Consider the following 17,884-nt stretch of genomic DNA (forward strand, 5'->3'; position numbering starts at 1 on the left):
CAGAGTTAGTCAGTGTTTGTGCTCTGATGTTTTACTTTACCATATGCAAACATGTCGGGTTTGCCTCGGGTAAAAGTAACTGATGGTCTCTGCAAATATTCCAAAAGGATGCAGCAGTACATGCAAATGAGGCCCATGCCTCGTGAGTTATACACTGCAACTTACACAAAGTTGCATTGAACATATACAGTACTCACACAACATATACAGTACGTTACAACCAGTAGTCTTGGCAGGAAAAAAGATTGTTGTCAGTATAATTTGTAGACCTGTGATCCATGTCTGAAAGGCAAATTGTAGTTTGTGCTGTAGACGTGTGGCCTGCCTCCATCAGTACCTGGACCTTAAAGGAGATGCTGAGCAGTCAGAGCAGATATCACAGTTATCATGTGAAATGTATATTAGCTCCTGAAATCAACAGGTCTTCTGAACCAAATAACAGAATACATGATTTAGCCACAGTCATTCTAAAACGATCCAGATGATTGTTTCCTGATGTGACGCTCCAGTCAGCACAACAGTGATGTCACACCGCTCCCTTCTCTGCTCCTGGCAGACGAGTCACTAAGGTCTTCGTCCATTAAAGACATTTGGGACATGCTGGCATCTGAACAAATTACTGATGTGATCCATTTTCCTGGGAGGACAGTGTCCTCTACGACTGTACATGTGACTACAGAGATGTGTCTGCTGTTTGCTGATTTTGTACACATGAATATTGTTTACAGTGTAGTAGCTCTTTCTTTAATATCTCTCAGGATTTTAGGCCAATGTGGACACACTGGAAATCATGAGCCAGACTGTTGTGTAGCAGTACTGCTGGACCGAACGTTTGCAGAGCACTTCGTCTCTTCAGTGTTTTCATGGAGAACAGTGAGGTGCTTTTCTAAGAGCAAATATCTAGATTTGTAGCTGATGCAGATGATGCCTGGATTTCCCTGGCTCAGTCACTTTAATTTCAGGGTTTATATGTATGCTTTCTTTTGTTTAACCCATTAACTAACTGACTCCTACTTCATGTATGCACCATGGTGACAGATCTTATCCAGTCCTAAATACTAACCTCCATTTCATGCCAACAGAAACGCTAACGCTAGTGTATCTCAAAATTAGAACATTTCCCATGATTCCCATCCCATGATCCCCTGTGATCCCTGCTCTGATGGATCTATTATTTTACTGTAGTGATGCGACTATCTGACATGAATGTGGAAACTGTAAGTAAAGCATCAAAGAAGATGCACTAACATTTTGTGTGAGCGTAAGAGACTGTGTTCACGTCTGGTCACTTCGTGGACCTCTGTTCTCCATTTGACGAATCTGTCCACATACTGTCCACAGACCAGCTTCTGATATGTGTTAGACTTCACTGATTTTCACTCTGAGTTCAGTCCATGAGTTCCTGTTTGATTCGTACGAGGGTGGGGGGCTGGTGCTGGCTGCCCCGACCCTCCCTCCGTAGGATATATTCACTGAACTGAGAAGAGTCCACTCCACCGCCGCATGAACCTGCGATCCAGAACCCTCTCTGCTGTAACCGCTCCAGCACCTGCAGTCACACACAAACCAGACAGCAACGCAAAAATGAGCCCAACACAGTGCTGAAGCCAAAGACACCGCTAGGGGAAAAAGATGGAGCTTGTTCAACATTTCATGGATCAGTTTGAAGTCACTGTAACAGTGGCATCCGGAGCATCCTGAACTGGGAGAGAATCTACAGTGAAACTCACTGTCTCCCAGCTGAGACCAGGCCATGGGGAAGATGGAATGCCTTAGAAAACTGGTTCACACCAGTCTGCCTCTGGCCTATAAAAGCTGCCACCTGACCTGACTAACCTGTCTTCTGTTCATGCACAGTATGAGCATATCTCTGTCTCTGACCAATATACATGTGTAAGACATAGCAATAAATTCCAAAAGACAATTTCTCTCCTGGAAGTCTTTATTCTTAGACTTTCCATGACACACATATGTGTACTTGTATCTTTGAGAGGACACTCATTGACATAATGCATTTCCTAGCACCTTACCCTAACCCTAACCTAGACCCAGTTCTAACTTGAATCCTAAAACCAGGTTTGAACCCTCAGACAACCCTTTAAAGCTGAGAGGACCAAATGAAATGTCCTCACTTTCCAAAAATGTCCTCACTCCGTAAGGTCTATGCTAAAATTGGTCCTCACAAAGACAGATGTAAAAGTACACACACACATATGTATACACATATGTGTGTGTGGCAATATGAACTTCCATAGGTGAATTTAATCCTGACAGTGATGGGGTCTTTTGTGTTTATAAGCGACGCACACTGAACCCTACTGTTGCGTTTTTGCTACATTGACACAAATCACATGTCCAAATTTTTTTTTTTCTTTTAATGATTAAAGTTTTCTATCACATCTTTAGAGGAAAGGAAGAAATACCACAGGTTAAATACCTGCTTGGAAAATTGCTCAGATTGGTCATATTAATATTTTCCCACTCAGCCCGGGGTGTTGGGATGTGTAATGTTGTACCTACATTCAGTCAGGAATAGTCTCTACTACACAGATTCAGAGAGATGTTGCAATTTCACAACTGTGGGCAGAGGAGGGTTAAATGTGTTGCTAACAATAGCTGAGCTAGAGGCCCCCTGGGGCCCAAGTTCACTTTTCATTTTCTCTAGGCAAAATCCATCTCACTCTCAGCCTCCCTGGCCTGAAACAGAAACTACTTCAGAAGTAGTCCATTAGTTCCTCCCTCCCTCCTCCTACTTAAGTGAACATGGTGACATTATCTCAGTTGGCCTCCAGGAGTCCTCTGTCCCCCAGCAGAGACAACGAAAGACAGACCTACATTAATGAAATGTTACCCATCAGTTCATCTCCACACAAGAAAGTCATAAGCTAACTGTCAGCATTTTCAGTCTGTTTTTAGTGTTGGAATTAAATTAAGATGCATTGACACAGTTAAACAAACATGAATTAACTATGGAGACAAAAAAAAAAAAAACATAATCACAACATTAATCACTTTGTATTTCAAGAGTGAAGTTGCTGTGTTTTAATGTGCATCGATGGAGCCAGATATAGTTTGGAGCAGATATCCAGTGGGCATTACTGATACTGCATTTCAAAAGACCAGTGTGTGGGATTTAGTGGCATCTAGTGGTGAGGTTGCAGATTGCAACCAACTGAATATCCCTCACCCCCTCACCCCCTTTCCCTTCTCTGCCCAAGTGTGCAGGAGATCCTACAGTGGCCTTCAGGCAATGTAAAAATGTGAAAGGCCCTCTCTAGAGCCTGTGCTTGGTTTGACCATTCTGGGCTACTGGAGAAACATGGCAGTAAGACATGGTGTGCTCCACAGAGCAGGACCCACTCCCTGTGTAGATAGGAAGGGCTCATTCTAAGCTTATGAAAACACAACAATTCTTATTTTCAGGTGATTATACACTAATGAAAACACAATTCTGAATCTTCTCCATAAACCCTGCACACTGGTCCTTTAAGACGTGATTTGCATTCAGCCTCTGGCCATGTTGCTGTTTGTGTGCTTAGGCTTCTCCTCACCTTCATTAAATCTGCTGCCAGTGACTGAAAGTAGCAGCAAATACGAGGATGATCTTGTCCAGATAACACCTCCCGCCCCGGTCAGGCCTGGAACCCTGACACCTCACACTGTGTGTTTCTCAGTGACAGCCTGAATCATGACTGTGAGATTTAGAAAGTCTCCAGCCATTATTTGCTTCATTGCACCAGCTACACCTGGTAGTGGAGTGATGGTCATAACACTGGCTTTTATTTTTTCTGTATGTTATCATGTATACTCAACTGCCTCAGGCTTTTAATGTTAATGATTTGCCGTTTTTCGCACTTCCAGTGTTTATGGATCCTTCCATTACTACTCCTACAAGCCCATCGCCTCTCTTCTTAGGCTGCTGCTATTTGTCTTGGTGGAGATGACCTGTCTCTACATTTAATCTGTATCTTGTTAAGATACATTTCACTTATTGACACATCTATTTGTATATGTATTATAATATAGAATATATTGTTGATATGTCTAATGCTATTTACTTCTTGTGATGTGAATGTACTTTTTATAATATTGGTAAATGTACTGTGTTTGCAAATAAGTAATTAATGATACAGCCAATACTCATAATATGTGAAAATACTCAAAACACACTACTGAGACACAAGATGGCAGTACAGGCTACAAATAAGAGAGCTACACTAACTCACTGCTGGGTTGCCAGTTTTAGCCTTCTGGAACACCTCAATGTAATGCCAAAAAAATAATAATTTAGTCTGTCCTTCACACACAACATGTTGAAGAAAAACATACAAATTTCCAGTTCTGCTTTGGATCATTGTCCTGTTGTAGAAGACTTTCCTGACTGACTGTAGGACATTTACATCCAGAATTGACTGATATTTAATGAAATCCATTCTTACCTCGAACCATGCAGTGTTTCCTGTGCCTCTGGCCACCACACAACCCCAAAGCACAATATGTGCCATGCTTCTTTCTCTAAAGACACCTTTGGTGATTGTTGCCAAAGAGCTCAGTTTTAACATCATCTGTCCACAGCACTTGTTTCCAAAATGACTCTGGCTTATCCAGATGTTGCTTTGCAGACTTCAGATGTTGACTTTTCTGATGAGTCCACCATCACAAAAGGTTTCCTTCCAATGATTCTTCCATGCAGACTTTGTTTGCGCACCACCACCACTCCTGTGTCAGCTAAACCCTCCTGCAGCTCCTCTGCAGTCATATGGAGGTTTGGCTTTGTCTTTCTGTCCAGCAGACCTGCAGCTGTTCCCTTGAACTGCCATTTTAATGACAGCTAAGACAGTTAAAATTTGAAGCTGAGGGCACTTTGATAACACTTTTTTATAGCCTCCCCTGCTTTGTAGCATCCGTTGGTGCTGTTTATATTAATGTTGCCTGGTGAACATCTGAGGGCCAGAGGACAGTGTGCAGGATTCTCTGCGTGCCTCCATCACTGGCTAAATGCTTTTTTTAAATTCTGGTTTTCTCCAGTATCTGTATATGGCCACTATAGTATCTGTGTGTGTGTGTGTGTGTGTGTTTGCATTTACGCTGGCTTCCTGTGTGTCACAGAATGGACTTTAAATGCTCCTATTGGTTTATAAAGACTGAGTGCAACTTTGGACTGGCTTAAGATCGGACGGTCGCCGGGCACAATGGATATGGGTGGTGGTGAAGGAGACGCCCCCTGGGACATAACATCTTCCTGTCCCCAGAGTCCAGACCTCTAAGATGGTCTGGGAAATAATGTCTTCCTGTCCCCAGAGTCCAGACCTCTAAGATGGTCTGGGACATAACGCCTTCCTGTCCCCAGAGTCAAAACTACACAAGAAAAGTGCAGGAACTGCAGAACTCTTCTTCTAGTTCTTTTTTAATTAAGACATAAGATTATTCCACTTGCTGCTGCCTTCAATTAAATGAATTACATTTGGAACAGTTTATCCATATCTTGCACTGCACTGTAATTTTTGTATTACCGCTTATTTTAATATTCTATTTTGCATTGTTTGAATCATTTTAAATACTATTTATGTGTCTTTTTATAATGTATATTAAATTGACTTGGGGTTCTCCCTTTATGTCTCATCAGCCGTGGTGTTGAGTTTAGACCAAACCCAGAGTGAGTGTGGTTTGTACCTGCACAGAGTTGAGGTGGCAGTAGCCGTTGAGCGGGAAGCGAATGATGTGTGTGGACTCCTGGTTGCAGCTGGTGTTCAGCGAGTTGGACGTGATGTCTCTGACTTCGGGGAAAACCTCCTCAATCACGGCCCGGTGGGCGCTCACGTTGATCCTCTCTCCGAGCTCCGGAGCCACATGAACCACGACACACTCGCACTCCCGACACACGCTCCCGCGCTCCCGCTCTGTCCTCCAGCGCTCCAGCTCAGTCTGCAGAGGAGCCAACTGGAAGAAACCGGCCTCTTCGTACAGCAGGGAGTATTCCTGCAAACACACACGCATGCACTATATATATCACCAAAAACTGACCATTTATCAGACAAAAATAAATTTTCATCTTCATGCAGAACAGTTTTTATTTGCTGAACTATTTCGACATCTTAAATAATTTGATGGGACAAATGCAGGCTACACAACTTCAGCTGTGATTTACCTTTACCTACATGTTTGCACTTGTTGTTGGTGCATTTGATTGTGGTGAGTCCGAGACAGGATATGAGCAGCATACAATGAGAACCAAACAGAATCGGTGGCAGGGAAGGAGCACACACACACACAGACGTCATTTAAGTTTTCACTAAATACAGCTGCCATTCACCTGGACTAATCTCGTAATATGTGCTCATGTGTCGTTTGTGCACCGTCATATCAACATGAAAAGAGTCTGGGTCAAAAAAGAGACGCAGTATTTCTGAGGTTTTGAAGGAGAATCAGTTGTAATGGATGTAATGGTTGTTACAAATGAGAAAACTGTTGATCAATCATGTCAGATTTATTCCAGCGAGTGTAGTCTGTCTGGACGAGGCTGAGGAGAAATATGATCCATCACCACAGAGAAATATTCATGTTGTTGTCACATTTGTATTTTTCCCCAAAGACAAATAAATGCATCAGTACATAGCCAATCAATCAATCAATGTTTAACCTGCTCAGTAGTTCAATCCTGCTGAGGTACTGAACCTGGGGTAGCAGCTCACCCACTGAATGCATAGTTAGAGAGATCCATTGACCAGACGACTGACTTTATTTAATAAATTAGAATACAGTACACAAACATGCATGAAGTGCTACAATTCACCAGGACACCAACACACAAAAAAAAAAAAACATGCCATCAGATACATTTTTAAAGATACTATAATCACATAAAAATTCCACACACGCTGGCTTTAGGTAGTTTTTCCGTTTGGGTGTCCCAATAATTATGACAATGAATTAATGGACAAGAAAGTACAGAGAATGAATGTTTCTGTGGACTGTGGTTACTTGGACTTTCCTTGATGCAAATATTAAACTGAACTTTCTGTAAATAGTCTTCATGTTGACATGAAGTCAAAAAGTGACTTCATCCATATGACTGCGTGCAGTCTGCCTGTTGAATAGAAACTTTTTTTTGGTTCGGTTAAGGTGGAATAACACAATGCATGTCACGACGTCATGCTGTATGATGTGATAAAGCTGCACAGAACATTTTACACAGAATGTCACATATATAATTCATAGAAATATATAGAATTACTTTGATCTTGGTGGCAATAACACAGAAAGACATGACACAGGCTAGAATATTGTAAACTAAAAGTGCATTTTAAATGTGTAAAGGATTTTTTTTTTAATTCAAACACTGCTGGCTGTACAGAGTGTCTGAAAGGTTCTGAATCACAGGAGTGACTAACACTACGCTGTCTAAAATCAGGTCTCTGGATAGTTCCTGTAAGTGGTGTCTGAGTCTATAAGTGTCTCTGGACTAGTAAGAACAGTTAAACTCATTCCTCTGACAGTGTGTCCCTGTGATGTGGGACTGTTCAGACACGCTGCAGTGATAAACTGTGGCAGTACCTGATCAAAGCTCTAGACAGACACTCACTTTGAAGTCATCGGGGATGAGGAGCTTCGAGGTCCGGAGAAAGTTTAGTATGTAGCGGAACATGTGTCCATCTCGGTCAATGAAGTAATGCTGCTTCAGGCTGTCCAGCACGATGGGTTCACTTCCATCAAACAGACGACCGATCCTGCCAGAAACAAGAGGCAGTCACTTCAAATACCAAATACCATCAGGCTCTGTTCGAAGTTGCATGGCTGGCTACAGCTTGATAACATTAGCTAGCATTAGTCACCATAAGCTGAGTGTACTGAATTTTATTTTTAGCTTATGTTACAAAGTCAGGGTGTTGACTTGTATCAGCCAGAATCCAGAACATTTTACATGAGAGGCAGTGAAGTGGTTTTGTGCATGGACCATCAGCATTTGGCCTGGACTAAATGAAACCAGTTGCACAATCAGTCTAACAGGGCAGGGCAGGACACATTGAATACCACTCTGCCACAATCACCTCTATTATATTTGAGTTTGTGAAGCGACATGAGGGATCAGGCATTAAACTGCAGAAGCATTGGGAGCAAAAAATAAATACAAAAAAAAAAAAATGAAGATGAACAGAGAGTCATGGGGACATCTGCCAAACAGACCTGTTGTATCAGCAAAGAGAAAGAGTGGTGGTAAGTGGAAGCTCGCTGACAAGAACTGATGAGTCACAGACAGAGAGAGTATGTGAATAGATATGTCTGTCAGTGTCCACTTACCCATTAATCATTAATAATGATGTGATTTTAAAGAGGTTACACATTATAGCATTTTAATTAAATATGTGTGTGGTTTATGAACGACATGACTAAATAATAGGAAAATAATTCTACCTTAATATGTTAAAACATTATCGTTTGGTGTGTGTGCATTAATTAAATTCAAATCTCTGAATTTGAACATCGACTGAAGGATTCATTTCCTTTTGTTCTACAAATTAAAGTGCATGTAATGTTATTTTGTGAATTATAAAGGGTATAATTCATTCATTTACCCCAAGTCTTATGTAAACCTGAATACTCAGTGAAAGCCCCTTAAAATGTCCCTAATTTGCACCTGAAATTATTTTAGATCCCTAATGTGATTGTAAAGTCAAATCAGAACCTTAATAAGGTTTTAAATTGAAAATGAAAGTATTTCAAATGAATATGCAAATTAGGAAAAAGTGGTGCTGATTTAATGTAAAAGGCGCTCAGTGTGTTTCTCAGGAGATTAAAGGTGTTTCAGGCATTGTTTTTTTTAGAGTGGATGTGTGTGTGTCTCTCACCGTGACTCAGGGTACTTGGTGAGGGTGGCCAGACTGCTGGTGTACATGTGTCCTCCTACGTCAATGTGGACAGGTGCGTTGGTTTTGGTGAGCTGTGCTGGCATGGGGATACCAGCAGAGCCCAAAGGAGACACAGAAGACACAGAGACTAGCTGCTGACTCGACATGCTGCTGCTGCTGCTGCTGCTGCCACTCCCGCTGTCAGGGCTTTCCTGGGACACAAAACACACACAAAAGTAATACTGGTAAGTCCAATACATACCATCCTATAAACACGATTCCGCACGCCACATTATTATTACAGCAACACGGTGGAGACACAAAGTGTCTACGGACTGTTCCCCCAAAGAAAAACAACAGCATCTGATGTCTGAGCCCGAAAGAGTTGAAACAAAGTATCACACTTTCACACGAGAGACCAGGTTTTCAGTTTCTTACTGAGTCCACGTACTCTTGCTTCCTCCCACAGTCTAAAAACAAGCAGATTAACTTAAGTGGCAACTCTAAATTGTCCATGTGAGCATGAAGGGTAGTTAGCCTTTATATGTCAGCCCCGTGATAGACGGGCGACCTGTTCAGGGTGTACCCTGCCTCTCAGCCAAAGCCTGGGATTGGCTCCAGCCCCCCCCCTTGACCCTGAAGAGGATAAGCGGTATAGATAATGAATAGATGGATGGATGGATGGATGGTCTCTCTGTCCTCCTTCTCACTGAAAAGATGTTGTGCTGTGTGTAGGAGGGTCCTCACCATTAATAATAGACATTATCATTTAAAGCTGCACAATTAATAGTTTTATATTAACTATGTATAATGTGAAAGGTGTCACTCAGTGACAAACCCATAGTAAAATATAACCAACTCAGCTGCAGCTTCCCTTCAGCTCTTAGAAAAACTTTTGGGTTTGTTTTAGTTCTCTTTAAAAACTCCTTTAAAAAGGACAGTGAGTATTGGACTTAAAATTATCAGATGTCGAGAGACATGACTCCAAATCAATACTTTCATTGATTCATGTCTACTGGATGTGTAAAGAGGCAACTGTTTGCTGCCTTCTTCAAAAATAATCAAAGTAGCTCTAAGTACTACATAGGGAAACGTCACAGAGGGCTTAATTATCCCTTCTAGTACAGAAGTTTATATAGATTATTTATTTGTCCAGCCTCAGGGACTACTGTTCCCTCTATAGAGTCTGTCAGGGAAGAGTCTCTGAAGCTACCTTCTTATGCAAAGAGCCAATCACACTGTACCCTGTGACATCCTGTGAACTTGCTGGTGTGCCTTGGCTCAGAGTTTTAGAGAAGTGATGCTGGTTTGGAATCATAGCTGCAGCCTCAGGACGGCTGGATACTGCCAGAAGCCTGTCAGGATGCTGAGAAGCACAAGGACAGCCTGTCAGGCACGTAGATATGACTTTACTCTGTCAGAGCCACAGCTTTTCCAGATTGCCTTGTAGGCTGCTTAACAAAGCCAGGTACCTGGCAAGAAGAAAAAGCATTAAGCTCAGAAAGAAATTGGCAGTTGGCAGCCTGGTAGGACACAAGTGCCTGACAGGCTGGAAACAAAGGTCCCCTGAGGTCTTACTCAGCTCTCCTCTACACTGTTCTGCTGTTTCCTTTAATTCACTTCCAAACTGCTCTTTTCGAACCTGTTCAACTATGATTCATTTTGTTCTGTTCAAGTCTAAGTCTAAGGTCTGACCTCAAGTTTGTGGCTTGATTTTTCTAAAGTCTGGCTGAGTGAGGTTCTAAGCTGCTCTGAACTGTTCTCTGTTTGTCCACCAAGCATAAGCAGGGATCTCTTGGTAAGGTCAGGTATCAGGTTTGTGATACTGTTTAATAACAAAGTTGCCTATTTACATCCTTCTTTTTTAGCTCTGTGTTTGGTCTCTACCAGCTCCTGGGGGAAATATCTGGCTCTTTAGCTGCTCAGTGTTCCACCATGCTCACCAGCTGCTCTCTGACTGTGCCTGTCTGCTGTTTGCTGTTGAACAGGTAGTGGACAGTGGATTTATCAGATCTATTTCACTGAAAACTGCTTCCTGATGCTACTGAAAGAAATATAAAACCAAAACAACAAGCTGAAAGACAATAAAGGCTTCACTCCTTTCAAAATACAGTTTGTTAATCCACTGCAAACGTGAAATATATATTAGTGCAAAATAAATTTAAAATTACTTATGTGATTTTTTTGTGATACAGGCATCTCTGATGGCACAAGTTTGAAAAACATCCCTGGTTGCCACCAGCTGTCACCACAGCTCTTTTTTTAAAACAGCATTCAGCAGTGAGAACATTCTTATGATTGGTGATTGAATGAATATTTATGAACACAATTTCATCAACAGAAAATCTTCACACAAAGAACAAATTTTTCATTTTCTCAGCCTCAATCACTCTCCCACCTGATTCTTACCTCTAAATTCCCGCAAAAACAGAGAGCAAGTCACACTGCCTAATTTGTCAAATATCACTTTACAGTATGAATAACTTGCAGTATAGACAAAATAGATAAATAAAATGCAGGAAGGTATTTAAAAAAAACATATAAACAAGTAATGGGCTAAAAAGGGGACAAAAGTAACAGGGAAGTGTTATGACTCTTCAGTTTTAGGGTTAGGGGTTTTCATGAGTCTTCAGTTTTCCCAAGTGCTGTATGACCAGACCCCAAGTGGATTTGAATTTCCCTGAAAACTTAAATTTTTTCATTTTGGAGGATGAGATCGTTTCCAGTTCAATAGGATTCTCCAGTGTGCCAAAAAGGTCGAGAAAGCAGATGCGGTTTTGTGTTTATTTTTTGAAGTTTGAGCTTTGTTACCTTGAAAACCAAAGACGCACATCCAGGCACTAGGCTGGAGATTTAGACTGAGGGACTATGATAAGACCTTCAATGTTGTATCGCAGTAATTTGTCAGTTGTGGGCAGAGCTAAAACCTGTGGTAGATCTGCCAGTGAGCTGTGACTGAATCTACTACATGCATTTTCAAAAGTTTGGATTGAGAACATGAACTTTTATTAACCCTAATTATGGTCTGGTACTGATCCGGTGGGGTGTGTGTGGTCAATCAGTGAAGGTGAACTGAATGCCTCTGACCCCACCATCTCCATCAGTAAGTCGCTATGAACTACTTTGGTTCCTTGTCAGTCTCACTACCCCCCACCCCACCTGGTACATTCACAATGTGGTGGTTGGATTGTTAGGACCTGTTTTCCAGGTCTTCATACTGCTGTAGCAGCTCTAGTTGTGATGGGCTCACTGACTTGTCTCACCTGGGGTTGAACCTGCAGCCATGTGAAGAGAAAAGTTGCCTGAGTTGTGTGAGTTTGCATTTTCTGTTCCCTATTATGATTTAATTTACTTTATATACAGATATACGTGTTTTTAAATCGCCAGCAATAACACATCAACAGTGATGGACTGGACCCTGCTGATAAAAGACTTAGAGAGCTGACAGTGCCACAGCATCTGACAGCTTCTGTCCCTAAGACGCTTCTGCTGGGTCCATCTGGCCTTCTTTAGATGTAGTCTTTTGTGGAGGGACACAAACCTGTCTGCACCAAACAGTAAACCTCAAGTACCTTAAGTTCCCACAGAGCATGAACGCTCCACAGCATGAGAACATCCGTCAGGGCCGTAACCAGGACTTTCCAAGTCCAGAGGTGACGCATCTCTTAAGTGCACCTCCCACCACCCTCAGAGAGAAAACAAGAGGGAGGTCTGTAATTTTTGTTAAAAAATCTAATCACCACCCTACAACATACCAGATCAGTGAGGAGCCTTCCACACAGAGCACATCTGAGAAGCAGGATAGAGAGCGAGATGAAACAGGACTGCATCATAAAGGCCTCTCAGACCAGACTCCTGGCATCACACTTTTAGTAATACTTTTTTTTAGTAAAAGTTTTTTTTTTTTTATTTAAGTCATATCAGCATATCTGCATACAGTACACACACAGATGTGAGTGTTTGATAGAGAGAGGAAGACACTGTACTGAGACAAAAACACCTGCACTTCACACAGTGTGTACATACACGTCTGCCACAATGACATACTTTTTCTGTGTGCGTGTGTTTGATGACAGAAGAACAAACACTCTTTATCCTGCAGCCATTATCATAATGCATGGTGAGTAAATTTATCAGCAGGTATAGTTACCAATGGCAACAGAGAGACAGTCCCAAAGAGAAATCACTGCTGCTTATTTACAGACATTTTTATTGGACTTTATTATTTGTATCCCACAGAGGAAAATCCACAAATGTGCACCAGGATCCACAAATATTTCACTACCCACAAACATGTATTTGTTTTATGTCTTGCCTAAAATAAAAATATGGAGCGATTTGCAAATATGCATAACCTGTCTCTGTAGACATATCTGGATGCATTTGTACGCGGGAAACAAGGGTTTTCCACATTTGTGGATCACTTCCTGTCAGTTAGTGGGCCACTAGACATTTGTGATGTCCATCCAATTTGTTTACATATGTTTTGTCCAATTTGCACCGAAGCTGATCTATGGGGGAAAAAAAATCCACAAATGTGAGGCGCAGTTACACCAACGACACCAGCAGGTGGTGACATTCTCTCACATTAGCTGACAAAACTACAGTCTGTGCTGGAAGAAGATTAAAAACACCAGTCTAAATGGTACCCACCCCCTCAGCCAATCAAATCCGGGAAACAGACTAAATCCAACAATCACGTTTGAGTTTGTTTTTTGTTCGTTTTTTTTTGTTAAACTATTTACATTTGTAACATTTATATTATTTTTATGTGAAATGAAAAAAGTATTTACATCGCAGGTTATGCTTATTTGCAAACTGATCTGTATTTTTGTGGATATGACTTTACACAACACAAATTTAAAAAATACACGTTTGTGAATAGTGAGATATTTGTGGATAACAGCACACATTTCTGGACTGTCTTCTATGGGTTACAATTAATTAAATCCAGTAAAAACACCCATACTTGTCCTGCACTTCTGCTATATTAACATTTCCCTTAAGGGATAAATAAAGTCTATCTATCTTCTGTATTTTTATGAGCATTATGTCAGAGGTCTGCTTGGACTGCAAGTTTTCCTACAGAGCAAAAATTTTGTTCCTTTTGCTAATATTCATAGACATTCAAGTTTTCTGGTAGATTCCACTTTTAAAGCGATTTTCAAATCACTGAGATGTAAATGTTTCTACAACAGATTTAGAAACAAAAAAATCTCTTAATGAGCAAAACGTTATGTTGTTTTTTTAAAGGTGCATAGTAGCGGAAGCCAGGCTTTACTCCTCATATTTTAAAGGACCATACCAGAGTTTTCGCATTTTTTCCAGTAATTCCACTATGATATGTGTGATATAATCCATAGCCCAGAATATGAAGTGGAATATGTACATTGAACTCAATGTGATAACGCATGCAAAAACACTGGTATGGTCCTTTAAGCACGGAAAACTTTAATAATGTAGCTTCATTGTTACATTAAAAAGTAAGCACAAATATGAGGTTCAGGGGTTGTATTTCTAACCCACACGAATTACTGTAACTGGCAGTGGCTGAAAATAACATAGTACATATGCTGAGTGATAATTTTGAGTTAACTGTTCTCTACCTGGGTATTTTCACTGTGTGCTTCCTTATATTTTTACAAATTTTCCAGAGAAATATTGTACTTTTAAGTTCACTGCGTTTCTCTGACACCGTTTGTTACTTTGTACTACAAAACATGATCGTTTTATATAATAGGTTGCACCGTTATAAAAGAAATCATGTGACATAAAACTGATAAAACCAACAGTATAAATGGATAAATAGATAAACAAATGATTAATACTACTAATAATAATAACATAACCATCCTGCATCCTGGTTACTTTTACAGTTTCACTATGCTCCAGTGTTACTGCTGAACAGAAGTTAATTACATCTCACGAATATAAGAGAATGATCAATGATGATGCGCGTCTGCACACTATGTTACTCAAAGGGTACAGAACTCACACTTTTTACCTTGCCGACGGCGGATTTTACGCACGAGCTGTTGACACACAGACTACCATGATAAACGATCACGTGCCCTATGTTACCTGTGTGGCCGCAGCGACCGGGAACCGGACGGCGGGCTGCGTATGAATATGGGGCTCCGTAGCTCTCGCAGGCGCAGACTCGCTCTCGTTCCGCTCCTCAGGCGACTCCGCGCGTGCCCCGGGGCGCACGCACAGCTTCTTCGCGTAAGGAGGCCCCGGGTCCTCCTCGGCGCTGACTCTCCTCGTTGCTGTTGTTGAGTCTGTGTTCGCTGCTGCCGCCGCTGTCGTTGTCCGCTGCGGCTTCACATCCGCAGAGTCTGTGACCCGGCGTAGGTACGGGATCACGAGCTGGAGGTGGGACTGCGCGTGACCGTTGACCGTTTCCGAGGCAACGTAAAGCGTCGTCGTGGGCCTGGAGCCCGCGGCGCCCACGATGCTGTTTAGCGTTGCTATGGAGACGGCGCCGATGCAGTGGTTGGTGTAGGTCTTGGAGAGTTTGGCAGCTCGCGACAACATCTGCATCCTCGTGCCCAACAGGTTCTTACCGATGGCTTTGTTCTCGTACCACGTCACGTCGCTCGCGCAGCAGTGGTCCCGGGGCCGCTGGAAGAACGCCCTGCAGAGCGGGTTCCGTTTGGATACGTACCGGACGAAGCTGGCGTATGGACACTGCTCCGTGCCCGTCTCGTACATCCGCGGCAAGGTGTCCTCATCTGAGTCCGGACGCTTCTTGGTCCAAGCGGCGGAGCGGGACTTGTGGTACGGTCCGAGAGCTTTAAAATAGACAAACTTTCTTCCGTCCTCGTCCACGGCCAGGCCGAACGAGTCCTCCTCCAGTTCCCGCTGGTTCTCTCGGCCCCTGGTGCAGAAATACATACAGGTCTCGAACCAGACTTTGTTGAGCAGTCCAAACGGCGTGTCGGTGTTGAAGACAGAGGACTCGTAGAGTTTCCGCAGGTCCGAGCGCGTGATGGCTTGTTTCTGCACCACAGGACCGGCGCCTTGCTCCTCCAGCCTTCGTATAACCGCGGCCAGGGTCAGGTTGGCGCTGCGCAGCTCGGGGTCCTTGGTAAGGTCTAAGGTGCGGCAGTAGGGTGGCTCGTTCAGGTACCGGTTCAGCGAGCTGCGGATGCTGATGAGGGACGACTTGCTGTACAACTGTCCACTTTTGGAGCGCGCCTCCGCGTAAAAAGAGCGCAGCACCGCGCAGAGCGCCTCCTTGTCCAGAGTTTCAAAGTCTGGACTTTGGGCTTTTTCACTGAGGTACTCCCTGAAGATCCTCACCGCATACCGGGTGGCCAGGCGGGTGTTCTCGCTCAGTCTGTTCCGCTCTGACCGCTGAAGGTCTCCCTCCAGTTGAGATTCCAGCCCAGCGCGGATGCTGCTGCTGAAGGGGTCCGCCTCTCCCTCCTCCTCTCCCCGGTCCATACTCCGCATAACGACCGCTTGTATTTCCGCGGCGGAACCGCTGGAGTCCAACACAGTGCTCCCCGACTCCCACTCCAGCTCCACACCATCTCTGTTGGACTCCTCGTCCTCGTCCTCTTCCTCCCCGGTTATCTGGACCTCCTGGATCTCATCTTCATCCTCTTCCTCGTCATCCTCATCCCTTCTCCTCTCGGGGCAGCTCATCTGCTCCTGCTCCGTGTCTCCGCTGGCAGGCATTCTCGCCATATTGCGGTCTGTGAAGCAGTCCTCCGGCAGCGCGCATGCGCTATATTGGACCGCAGCGCTGAAAGCCTTTTGTGTTTAAGTGACCTTCAGCCGTGCACGCGCTTTTTTTTAAGGTACAGGGAGCGAGCGCAGCGGGAGGGTAAATTTGGAAGCGCGCTCCTTGCCAAAAAGGCTGCAGTATTGGACTGCATATGGGACCAGCAGCATCAGCACTGAAGATGTGAGAGAGAACAGAACTGCAGGACTGTGACCTCCAGTATCATCATGAGCCAAACAAAAGCCCCATTATCTTCACCTTTAAGTCCCACTGATACATAATCATTATGACAAATCAAGCTTCAGTATAGGTTTCATCTTTTTTGCTTTTAATAGTTTAATAGTTATATGCCTGTTTTTTGCTGTATGATACACTGACCATTTATTTATTTGTCCCTTTAGCAAACACTCAAATATGCATTATGCTGGCTTTTGTGTGTTTGCATGGGTGTACATGCTGGATGTGTATCCATATCGGGACTTGTGGTACAGTCTGAGAGCTAAAATGACATAACAGTAGTAACATAAATAGTTTAGCCTACATCCACATAAACACGCATACTTTTTTTTATAAACATCAAAACAAGCAAATTAGTTGAAAAATGCACATACTGTACTTGATGTGTTATAAATAATATATGGTGGTTGGGGTGGTGATGGGACTGGAGCCACCAATAGAGGACCATAAACAAACAATGTGTTAATCTGGCCATGCCTGGAAGATTTCTAATATTTCATATTTTAATTTTTGACAAAAAAGAAATCACATGACTCATCCAAGGAGCTCTCTTCATGTGCTCGAAAATAAAATTTGAATGTGAATGATCCTCTATTCAAAGAGCGAACCTGAACCCGAGCTTTGAAATGTGTTGTTGGCTCAGATTTTTTCAATTATGTAGAAATGAACTAATAAATTACGGGCACAGACATTTCTGAAGTTGTGTGCTTGTATTATGTAAATGATACTACAATTTGGAGCCATCTGAATTTTGGCACCTAAAATAGGCTCAATCAAATACTATCAATGATCACAATATCAATATCATTTCACAGTCACTACTCGGTCTGTAAAAACTGTAAAATAACATGTTCTTTTATTCTGAAGATGTTTCTGAGAAAATAACCTTAGTGACATGGACTACATTTAGACATTGCCTGAGTGATGTCGCTTTAGGTTTGGAAGCTGCACATTTTTAACAGAAAGTCTGTGTTACAAAGTGGGGGTAAAGACTGAAGTTCATTCTGGACCTTGGAAGGAGCAGTTGGCTAAACAATTGCACCACAAGGTCCATTCAGTAGCTGTTCTG

The 17,884-nt window shown here is 42.6% G+C and overlaps 1 protein-coding gene across 1 annotated transcript; it reads right to left on the reverse strand.

Moving 5' to 3' along the window:
* Window positions 1-1,387: 1,387 nt before the first annotated feature.
* LOC121182868 lies at window positions 1,388-16,541 on the reverse strand. The gene is made up of 6 exons (XM_041039490.1): window positions 14,928-16,541; window positions 10,060-10,212; window positions 8,847-9,058; window positions 7,583-7,727; window positions 5,674-5,979; window positions 1,388-1,549 (listed from the first exon to the last, which is right to left on the reverse strand). Exons 1-6 carry the CDS (start codon window positions 16,539-16,541, stop codon window positions 1,388-1,390), a joined length of 2,592 nt encoding a protein of 863 aa, XP_040895424.1.
* Between the last annotated feature and the right edge of the window lie 1,343 nt (window positions 16,542-17,884).

Source organism: Toxotes jaculatrix, chromosome 6 (genome assembly GCF_017976425.1).
Source record: "Toxotes jaculatrix isolate fToxJac2 chromosome 6, fToxJac2.pri, whole genome shotgun sequence".
In the NCBI taxonomy this organism is placed as follows: Eukaryota; Metazoa; Chordata; class Actinopteri; family Toxotidae; genus Toxotes; species Toxotes jaculatrix.

What these genes read in the sequence shown, in the direction of transcription:
- LOC121182868 (XM_041039490.1), bottom strand. Translation starts at nt 16,541, where the DNA reads ATGGCGAGAATGCCTGCCAGCGGAGACACGGAGCAGGAGCAGATGAGC. An exon ending in CGGTCGCTGCGGCCACACAG is followed by an intron (nt 10,213 to 14,927) that starts GTAACATAGGGC and finishes TGTGCTTCTCAG; the next exon opens with CATCCTGACAGGCTTCTGGC. An exon ending in GCCACCTCAACTCTGTGCAG is followed by an intron (nt 1,550 to 5,673) that starts GTACAAACCACA and finishes GTGTGACTGCAG; the next exon opens with GTGCTGGAGCGGTTACAGCA.